The sequence below is a fragment of the Podarcis melisellensis genome (assembly GCF_964234715.1).
Source record: "Podarcis melisellensis genome assembly, chromosome: 8".
NCBI lineage: Eukaryota > Metazoa > Chordata > Lepidosauria > Squamata > Lacertidae > Podarcis > Podarcis melisellensis.
Window position 1 is genome coordinate 65,956,347 of NC_138540.1, and position 11,429 is coordinate 65,967,775.

Below are 11,429 nucleotides of genomic sequence, written 5' to 3' on the forward strand. Positions count from 1 at the left end.
AGAACACCATTTTTGGAGGGACTGTTAAGTGGGTGTGAACCTGATCAGTTCTTGGTTTGTATATCCACTAGGAATAGTTTCTGCTTTCAAAAACAGAAGAGGAAAAAACAGGATGTTAACCTTACCTTCCCCTCAAAAATGTTACAGAAATAGAGAAATTAAATATGCTCATCATGAGAATCCACCTTATTGGGGGGGGGGGAGAACGTTAATTTCTCTACAGTGAGTTTGATCATAGCCATGCAGCCGCTGAGCTCTCATCAATTCTGAACACAAGCCCTTCTCTCCTCCCCGACAGCTGGAGGGAGGGAAAGAGGCAGCCTGAACAATGAAGCCACCACTGCTTGGAGACATACACAGAAATGCATTTATTTTTCACCATCATCGGGATTATGAAATCACAGCAGCAGAGTTCAGTATATACAAAGGAATCCAGCACCCCCTGGAGAAACGACTCACAGGACAGAGGCCCATCTGGCTAATCATCAGCAAAGGAGGGGAAAGGGGGGGGACCCCAAGTGGCACATCAATGAAGCTTCCAGAGAAGAAAGGAAAATGAAGAGGCTGGAATGTAACAAAACAAAAAGCAAGAACCCTAGAAAGCCTCGACGGGGTAGGTACCAAATAAACAATGACACCTTTGAGAAGAACCTTGGCACCTAACCAAATCTCTGAAGACATCTAGCCGATGGGAATGCAGAATGCGTGCAGAGACAGTGGCATACAATGACCTCTAAACCACAGGTTTCTCACTGTCCCTGCAACCAGCAAATTTCTGGAAAGAAATGGGAGGCAACAGCTGTATGCTAGCGCATACACACACACCAAGAAACCCTCTGTGCTGCACCCTATGAGTGAGTGACACACAGGTGTCAAAAATCCCTGCGCAGAAGGGCTTCCCCTTAGAGGAAGGTTGTAACTCACACCCTTGCCCTAAAGAGGCGGCGTTAAGTGGGCAGCACAGTATTCAAAAATGAGTGGCAACTAAACAAGTGCTGAAAGAGGAGGGCCAATTCATTCTGCGGGGTGGTGGCTTACGTGATATACGGGCTTGTGGTGAGGATGTCGCAAATTTATTTCTTCCACTAAACCCACCCACTGCCATGGCCATGTCAAGTTTCAATTTTTTTCAGCAGTGCGGTAAACGAAGGCAGGGCTGAAATTGGGGTGCACAGTGGAGTAAAATGGTGGCTTTGTCATAAGGGGCAGAGTTAGATGATCAGCAACCACTTTAAAACTCACCACAGAAGACCTGCAGTGTGTGTTGGGGGCAGGCATGGGAGAGGGCAGTTGCTTCCCATCAGTTCTTGGTGCCCACCATTCCCAAATCCTTTGGAGTGGGATTCAAAACCCAGATTCGTAACTTCTCTGTGCCTTTAGTAGGTTAGCTCATTTGACTTCTGGGGTGCGTTGGAGAAGTTCCAATGTCTTCTCAATTGGTCACCTCTCTTCACCACTAAGCAGGCTGTTCAAGAATGTAGAAATATTATGAGAATGTAAGGGGGGAAAGGGAGGGAGAGAGGGGAGGGAGAGGAGTGATGGGAGTTTCTGGCATCTTTGCTCCTCCTGCATCTATTGCCAACTTTAACATGTGGCAAAGCTTGTACAGTTGCATCATGTCAGCAAAACACTTTTTAATTGACTCAAAAGATCAGTTGAGGCTACTGCTACTGTAGAAAGGAAGTAGGCTTTGAGCGCCAGGTCTGTGAGTTGCTTGGGTTTCCTGGAGCTCTTTTTTTTTTGGCAAATCACTGCAAGATTCCCCCCACTCCAACACACACACACACACACACACACACACGAGCAGGGAGGGAGGGATAGAGTCTCTCTATTCAGTGGACCTGGTCTATTATTTCCCTCAGAACTAGAATCCCCGCTGGGTGTGGGAGTGTAAGCGAAGCGGCAGAGGGGCAGCGGGATGGGCCACCGCACGCATTCACTTTGATCTAAGACCTTTGATCTCCAATCAGCCTAGAGCTTATTGATCAGCTTTCTACAGCTGCCGTTGTTCATGGTTGAAATGGCAAGGGTCCGACACCCAAGAGGACCTGCTCGGACGCAGGTGTTTTAAGGGGAAGACAATGCGCCGCTCCTTTGCACAGTGCAAAGTACTTGGCACTCCAGGGAGTTTGCGAAAGACGACTGGAAAGGGGGGAGATTAGCATGGGGAGGGGAGGGTGGGAGGGGGTGGCATGCAGCAGAGAGCGGTGTAGCACTTTCCGTCCCCTTTGGTTAAAAAAAGGAGGAGGAAGACTGCGCTTTTCATTGCTACATGGGCCAAGGCCAAAATTAAGTGGGCGGCACACAATTTTCTAGTGCAGCCTTCGCCACCCTGGTGCCCTCCAGATATTTTGACTACAACTCCCATCAGCCCCAGGCAGTATGTGCTAGCTGTGACTGATGGGAGCTGCAGTGCAAAACCTAACGTGGTCACCAGGTTGCTGAAGACTGCCCTGTTTTCAGGTTACCTGGAAAGCAGTACAAGAGAACTTGGCTCTTGAATGAATGGTTCTCTTCCCTTCAAAACAGACTTCATATGGGTAGGACTTCCAGCTTCACTGGGCTAGATCAGGCATCTCCCTGGGGCGAGTTTTGCTTCTAGAGTCTTTCAAGGCACAGTGCTGTGCAGAACTACGTTATAAGCCATAGAGTTTAACCATCAGGTGGGTAGAACACTCTGTTTCTATCACACACACGTGCGCAGAAAATCTTTGGGAACTGGTTTTATGAAGGGGAGCGAGATGTCTTAACTCTCAACAAGAACAGCTCAAGGTCACCCTTGGAAACGACTGCACCAAATTATCACTTAGGTTGGTGGGACCTTGCCGGGGGGGGGGGTAGAGAAATCAGCTGCTTTCAGAACAATGGCATTTCTGAGGAGCACCAAATTAAAAGCAAACAAAAAAATGAACTTATTGTGCAAAGGAGAAGAGGACACAACCTCCACGCTATGGTAAAAAGTCCTATCTGCAGAAGCGAAGCCTGAAGGCAATCCCAGCTCTCCTGAGCAACGAGGCTGTCATTTCAGGCTGCCAATCGCTGTGGTACCCAGTCACAGGAACACGGTTACGACCAAGAATGCCGCAAACCCCATTTACCAGCGCAAGCAGGTTTAAAAACCAAACCCCTCCACCTCTAACCCACAGCATCCACTACTATCAGTCCTCATAAAGTGCCATCGAGAAGCTTTCTGCAAGAGATTGGGGAAGCTTACAACCAGCCCCGGCGCCTGCTGCGACGTGCCCAAAGTCCTCGCCACACCACCTACAAATCCAAGTCCAGGTCGTGCATCCCCACGCAGGAACTTTGAACCAGAATAGACCTTTGGCGAGAAGCAAGATGCGGTGGTTCCCCCCTTTCCCTTGATGTTTGAAGGGAAGAATTATGAGGAAGAAAAGGGGGGTGGGGAGGGAAGAAAAGAAAGTCCACCAGGATAAAGGAAGAGTTGTTATTACGCAGCACTTCTTTTCTGCGGGTTTCTGGGCCACGCAGCTTACTTCCACAGCCTTCCTGGGCTCGGAGAGCCAGAGTTTTCAAGACTTGACTTCCAAAGAGGGGAGAACGCTGGCGTCGTCCATCATCGCAAGTGAAGAGTCAGGCTGACTATCAGGATAATCCCCAAAAAGAGGATGAAAGGAAGCCAGGTCTTCACAAAGCCCCCTATGCTGCAAGGCAGACAAAGAGAGATTTAGAGAACAAGAGAGGGAGCAGGGCCAGTCAGAGGTAGGTGGGACCATGAAGGAGATGGGGCAGAAACTGGAGAAGGTTGTTGGGAAACTGGAAGCACAGGAGGGGAAAACAAGCTGTGCCAGTCATCTCGGCTTTACTTAAGCCTGTTAAGGAAGGTTGTGCCATACATTCAAAGCACACAGCTTTCCCCAAAGAATCTTGGGAGCCTGTCCAGGGTTTGGCTCTGTGAACGGTAATCTACAGTTCCCAGGATTAGGGTGGGAGGGTGGCTATTTCCAACCTGTGTACGAGGTGGTGAAAGTGTTTGTGTGCAATTTAAGCTCAGCCCTACTTAAATCTGCATAAATACCAGGTAACTCAGGGGGTTTTTTTCAGCACAGGAAAGCTCAGTTTCCAAGCTGTAATTTAGAAAAGAATAGCTGGAGAAAATACATTAACTGGCTACAGGTAGGTAGCCACATTGGTGTGCCATAGTCAAAACAGAATAATAATAAAAAAAATTCCTTCCAGTAACACCTGAGAGACCAACTAAGTTTGTTATTGGTGTGAACTTTTTGTGTGCATGTACACTTGGCTGTGCTTTTTCAACTGTGCAAGTGAAGTTCCCAGCAGGTTTTGCCCACAGCCACCAACTTCCAGTCCATAAAGTTGGCCACTCATCACAAGGGCTTGCTGTTGACCCTGGGACCAAACCTGCCGTCCAGAAGGGCTTAATGTTGCAAGCACTATCAGATTCTATGAGCCGAATAGTTTTCAAATCCCAATAAACATAACCGGTCACCAGACTGCTACGTACTGCAGAAGCTCGGTGGAGATCAAGGCCCTTGATTGAAGTCTGCACCTCTGCACGCCACAGTATTCACAGCAACAGTCAAGCTTTCTACTCACCTTACGTACTTTCCGTATAGAAGGGAGAGGAAGCAAAGTTTGACCATATTCCAGGAAGTGCTGTTGTCATATCGCATGAGGTTTAAGGCCAGGGCTACGTGAGAGTGGCAGTTGTCACAGCAGAGGTTGTGCTGAAATGGTAAAAAGCACACTGTTGACGATACTTTTATTATTAAATACATATTCATTACCCACCCTTCAGCCTAAGGTCCCAGGGCAGGCTACAGCATTAAGAACAATATTAGAAACAATCTAAAACAACTAGCTGGGGCTTATGGGACTTGGAGTGTGACAACATCTGAGAAGACCACAGGTTGCCGGTCTGCGATGCGGGGTTTTCACAGTTAGAAGGGCTCATCTAAAACAACTCCTTGTTTATCTTCAGTAGCTGGCAAGCAAGCTTGTGTTTCCAAAAGGTTTCTTGATCAGCAGAAAGAGCCTTACTCTGCCCTCCCAGCCCCAAACCAATTCTGGGTGCATGTGACCCTGCCGATTTGAGTACTGAGGTCACCTCACCATACGGTGCTTGTACTCCTCAGAGGCGTCGTGCACCGCAGTATCCCAAGCATTAGGGCCACAGGAATACACTTTGCTGGGATCCAGCTTCCAGTATCTGGGAAAAGGGGGTGGGGATAGAGAGAGAAGAGAACGGAAGATGCCAGTTCACATGTTTGTTTTCAACACCCTGCTCCCTCCCCACACACAACATTCTCCTTTCTAATAAATTCTGCTGCTAGTAGGATTTTCAAATGACATCCTCAAATTTAGATCCAGAAACTCTGAAAGCAAGGCTGTGTGTATGTGTGCTTGTGCTGTGTGTGCATTCATCAGCCATTACTTGTGCTTAGGTAATGGAAGTGCAGAAATTATAACTGGATGCAGCATTTAACATCCTGAGAGACCCTTTCCCTACTTAAACTTGTTTCCCGCCCTTACTGCTGCACACACAATATAGAAAGTGCATGGGTGGAATTTCAGAAGCCGGAAATAAGATGGTTTCCAAAGAGGATTCCCAATGTACTGGGGATCTGCATCTTCTAGCCCTTCCTGCTCCTTATGCTTGGATCTGGGCACAAAGGGGGGGGTAGCTTTAAAGAGGTCTGATAGTTGTCTTCCCCATAAGAATTACAGATTTGGAATCTCCCAAAAGGATTCTGTTCATTCAGAAGTTTCACCAGCTTTTTGTCTTAGTCTGTGGGCACCAATAAATTACATTCCGTCCATTCTCAAAGCAGCAGAAATATTATTATTACACTGGAACCTCAGACGGCTGCAGGTTTTCTGCTTAAGGAGATTTCATGTTATGCTCCTCACTGAGAAGCACAGGTCCTAGTTCTCTGCTGCAATCTTTAGTCTGCCTTGATAGCTAAAATACAGCATACATTGCTCAGCTTTTCTGTGGATACAGTTTCTTTGCAAGTAAATGCATCAGGAGAGGGCGGAGAGAAAACAGCACTTACTTCACAGGCCTCCCAAAAGCCATGTTGTCTTCCTAGTAGAGAGAGCAGGAGTGAAAATAATAAGCACACTTCATTTCCTGAGTAGCATAGAATAATTCATATTACTAAATACATAATCTTAGGTTCTGAAGAATTACAACAAGGGCTGTTTACAGATAGGTAGACGTGTTGGTCTGCCATAGTCAAAACAAAAAAATTCCTTCCAGTAGCACCTTAAAGACCAACTAAGTTAGTTCTTGGTATGAGCTTTCGTGTGCATGCACACTTCTTCAGATACTTCTTCGTGCATGCACACGAAAGCTCATACCAAGAACTAACTTAGTTGGTCTTTAAGGTGCTACTGGAAGGAATTTTTTTGTTTTAACAAGGGCTGTTAACGCCCACAGAAACCTTCCCTACAAGGGCCCCTCCCCTTGATTGACTTGAAAAACACACACCATTCTGTTCTAGTCAATAGAACAGATGTTTGGATGTGCTTGATGCCAAAAGACTTACTCCAGTTTGAAATATTGCTGACACATAAGTCAGACAAATTAGCTACTACGCCCCTCTCTCTCCCACCACCAGCCCCCCTTCATGTTTTCTTTTCCTAAATTTGCTGGGACACTTGGAACAGGATTGTCTTCTTCAATGCTGATTATCTCTCAAGAGATAGAGAGAGGCCAAGAGGTTTGTGCATCTGTCTGCTTCAGAACATTCTGAAACTAGTAACGAAACATGAAATTTCAGAGCTCTTTGGAGCTACTGGAAGGAAAAGGAAACTAACCGTGGAAATCTATACACACTTAGCTGAGAATACATCCCACTGAACTCAAGAGAACTTGCTCTTGAGTAGAGAAGTGTATGATTGCACTGTTATAGCCTCCAGGTTTCGTGTACAAGAGGAAGGAGCAACCGGTGGTGGAGAGCCCAGTCTTATTCTTTACATGACCACCTAGATGAATCTCAACTCAGTCTTGTTATTTAACCACTTGCCAGGTTATCATAGGCAACTAGGAATTCCCCTCCCCACGTGCCCTCAGAATCAGCTCTGGAGGGTCCTCCAACCCCCTGGAGCAGATTTTGAGGGTGCTCAGGGGTGCGGCTGCTGAGAAGAGGAGGAGAAAGCAAGAGTACTGCTGTGATAGTGGAACAGCAGCTCTGGCCACGACTCAGTGGTTGCCAACAAAGCCACAGGAAAAAGCTTCTACTTACCGAGACATAGTATGGCCCTGCAAAGTCCCGGATGACTCCAGCTGAGGTACAAATGCCCATGTGACCAATAATGGGGAACAGCCATCTACCAAAAGAAGAAAAGAAAGTATCAGTGGGCAAAATTTTTGTCCTTGAAAGTAAGTTGCTAAAAAGATGCTGCAGTGGCTGCCCAAGGCCATGGCCTGACAGGACTGAACAGGGTGAGAGGCAGTGACAATTCTGACAGTCCATCAAAGCCAGCAGGACCTAACCTGGGCACAAATCAGATAGGATATTTGGTCTTTTTCCTGATTCAAGTTCCCTGTGCTCTGAATGGTTGTAGACTATATGTATTCCTCCTGAACACACAGGCTTCTAAACAACTACTTTCCAGGCCACAAGTCGATAAGTAGGAATCATCTCCAGGTGATCTGGTGGAAAAAAGCCTTTGTAACCTAGGGGCAGTTGCAGTCAATTCATTTATTGAACATTCATCCCGATTTGTTTTGGGGAGGTTAGATAATGTTGTGCCAAAGCAAGTGTCACCACACACTTTCCAGTGTGTTTCTCCATTAAGACTGATCTTTTGGGGAGGTGGATTTGTCGTGCAAGACCTCACAAGCAACTGATCTGCCAGTTTGTGATTGATTCTCACTTGAAAAATAGCAAGTCTGGAAGCATCCTAGAAAAAGAAAGCTGGAGCTTTATTCCCACCAGTCTTTAGGAGACATGGATTCATTTCACAAGAGCAGCCTAATTGTATGACCTAAATATGGTGGTATGCAATTGAATCCCACCCAAAGTACAGCAACAGTTGGGCAGAGTCCATGGTCTTTAAAGCCATCAAGCATATTTGCCAGAAGATAACTAAGACTGCAACTCTAATCCCACTTACTTGGAAGTAAGGCTGGCTCACTGAATTAAATGAGACTTACTTCTGAGTAATGGGACGCGGGTGGCGCTGTGGGTAAAATCTCAGCGCCCAGGACTTGCCGATCGTCAGGTTGGCGGTTTGAATCCCCGCGGCAGGGTGCGCTCCCGTTGCTTGGTCCCAGCGCCTGCCAACCTAGCAGTTCGAAAGCACCCCCGGGTGCAAGTAGATAAATAGGGACCGCTTACTAGCGGGAAGGTAAACGGCGTTTCCGTGTGCTGCGCTGGCTCACCAGATGCAGCTTGTCACGCTGGCCACGTGACCCGGAAGTGTCTGCGGACAGCGCTGGCCCCCGGCCTCTTAAGCGAGATGGGCGCGCAATCCCTGCCCGCACGGGCAGGGGTACCTTTACCTTTACACTTCTGAGTAAATATGGTTAGGACTGCATCATGCCCCACATGCCAATCTACAGAACGCTGTCAGTACCAGCTGAAGAGGTTGACACCCTCTGCAGCAGACACACAAGGTTTATGGCCAGGGAGCCCCAGAGGTTTGCCCTAGAAGATTGCATAAAACCCACACCTGGTCAGAAAGTTTAGGATCTTTTTTCTGACCTGTAAGAGTCAAGGAACATTCTCTTCTTTTGTCCTTCAGGCTTTCAAAATAATTTCTGAGTTATGTAAATACTTGCAATACTGGACAAATATAATTTCTGTATTTCTAAACCATGTTTGTGTTTTTACACCCCAGGGTGCATTAGGTCTAGGCACCAAAGCCTGCCACATTAAGGCCCAAAAAGACACAACATGGGAGATCATAGAGCTGGGAGAAACCTCAAAGGTTATTGAGACCAGCTTCCATCTTAATGCAAGAAATACACTCTTAGTTACCTGTGATAAGATCCCAAAGCTTTTCTTTAAATGCTATTCAAAGCGGCTGTGTGGTGCACCAATTTTAATTAACGCACTGGCTCCAAAGGCAGGTACCGGGATATAACTCTTTCCCCATAGACACTTTCCCAATCTAAACTGACATCAACACCCTGCTCCTATTTACTCCACAGAAGGGGGGGAAAAGAGATAATCCTAGATTTCCCCATACAAGAGTAGCAGCAATTTTGTGGGTGGGTGGGTGTGAGCATCTGACATTTAGGTCAGGAAAATGAGACCAGCAGGGAGAAAATGTTGAATATCTCTTTCTCCAGCACTACAAGCTGGGGTTCACCATGGCTTCTTTAAAGCCTCCATTCAAAGATCTGACTACAGAACTCCTACATCAGGGGTGGAGAACCTTTCTTAGTCCAAGGTCCACACTCTCTGGCAGGCAACTTTCTACACACTAGGCGAGGCTGGGGCCTGAGGCAACAAAATGGATGGAGCAACAAATGTGACTCTTATTTTTCTACATTCAAGCTACACAAAAGTCAGAGGTGTCTTTGCTGTGATTAACAAGAAGGGTTTTTAAAATTTATGTTGCAAAATGTTTCAGCTTCATCAGCTATTCTGATAAAAATGAAATTATGCTGTTTTTAAGGTGGCAATTATAGAGCTTTGAGGATGGAATGCTCAGATGGATTAAGGAATATTTATTATTTTAGTGATTAGCTGAATCCTAAAAATCCAGACTTATCTATCCATCTCTGTACACACATATTTATTTTATGTTTTTCTGTTGTTCTGAACCTACTGTTCATCTGAAGTGCACCAAGGTGAACCCCCCATGTACTATTTTTTGTAAGCAGGAAAGGAAAAAAAAGATGGAAAAACAAAATTACTAGAACAAAACGGGGGGGGGGGAATGGACCCAAGCAACAGTACCAGCTGTGTAGACAAAAAAAAATTAATCACACCACATTCTAAACTTTTTGTTTTGTTTTAAATTACTTCACAAGGGGGAACATTTCAAAAATGAACAGATCCCAATGCTCTACTTAACTACTTGATACTGCACAATTTTCTAATAAGCACAGTCTTATATATGATCCAACAGCCTACTTCTGAAGTTTGATTTTGCCCCTGAAGAAAAGTGTTTAGGAAAATGCAGAGAGGGACATCTTTTGCCTCTGCTGCTGCTGTTTCCCCCCCTCTTCTCCCCCACCATCCCGTCCCCGTTAAAACTGGAGCTATTGCTTCAATAATTCCTGGTCCGATCTTTGTGTCTTTTACACATTTTAGCTTAAATCATTATTTCGACCTTCCGTTTTATTTTGTGAGCGGCCCAGAGAACTTTATTCGTTAATGGGCAATCCGTAAACAACAGTGCTTTGAGCCCCGCTTCCTTCCAAAACCCATATCTTACCGTCACAACAACCCTGTGAGGTAGGCGAGACCCAGAGCAAGTCTTGCAAGACTGCCCGTGTCGCCCCCCACCCCACCCCAAAAAACCCCATTTCACCTTCCTAACAGCCCTGCGGGGTAGGCTAGGCTGAGCGGGGCAGGGAGGGGGGTCTCCGACGCGGCGTCCCGAGAAGGGGGCGGAGACTCACGTGAGCACGGGAATGGGCGTCCACACCACGCAGTAAGGGAAGCGGCAGCGCTCCGGATCCAGCCCTGCTCCCCCGGCGCCGCCGCCGACCCCCACGCTGACGCCGCCGTGAAACTGCTTCATCTTCCCCACCGCAACCTCCTCTTCCTCCATCACCAGGAGGGGGAGGTTCCGGCCCGGGGGCCGGGTGACGTCACTTCCTGGATGCGGGAGTGCCGCTTCCGGGACGGCGAGGGGGGGCGGGGCGAAGTCCGGCCAGCCTATCTAGTCGCCGCATCGGCGTTGTTCCTGAAGCTGCCTTCTGTCGAGGGTTCTAATGAGCTAGCCTGGTGACAGCACTGAGGGCAGCCCCGTCACTCAGCCGCACGTTCCCTCCGCCTCGCAGAGATGGGGTGGGAGAAGGGCTGGGTTCCTACATCTTTTATTAAACACTGATGATTTTACTAAGTTTCAGTTTATCTTGAGAAGTCCGTTCACCTTCTATTTGCTGTCCGGTCTTGCAGACAGTCAGCGGAGCCTCGACAGTTTTCCGGCGTAGGGGGGAGGTACTGCCCGTCATTTGTGCTGGGGATTGTTGTTTAGTCGCGTCCAACTCTTCGTGACGCCATGGACCAGAGCACGCCAGGCACTCCCGTCTTCCACTGCCTCCCGCAGTTTGGTCAGACTCATGCTGGTAGCTTCGAGAACACTATCCAACCATCTCGTCCTCTGTCGTCCCCTTCTCCTTGTGCCCTCCATCTTTCCCAACATCAGGGTCTTTTCCAGGGAGTCTTCTCTTCTCATGAGGTGGCCAAAGTACTGGAGCCTCAGCTTCACGATCTGTCCTGATTTCCTTCAGAATGGAGAGGTTTGATCTTCTTGCA

The 11,429-nt window shown here is 47.4% G+C and overlaps 1 protein-coding gene across 1 annotated transcript; it reads right to left on the reverse strand.

The window, feature by feature from the left end:
- Positions 1-344: 344 nt before the first annotated feature.
- On the reverse strand, positions 345-11,033 carry TMEM222 (transmembrane protein 222). The gene is made up of 6 exons (XM_081921002.1): positions 10,568-11,033; positions 7,233-7,317; positions 6,039-6,070; positions 5,095-5,191; positions 4,579-4,709; positions 345-3,665 (listed from the first exon to the last, which is right to left on the reverse strand). Exons 1-6 carry the CDS (start codon positions 10,717-10,719, stop codon positions 3,578-3,580), a joined length of 585 nt encoding a protein of 194 aa, XP_081777128.1. The 5' UTR covers positions 10,720-11,033; the 3' UTR covers positions 345-3,577.
- Positions 11,034-11,429: the final 396 nt, after the last annotated feature.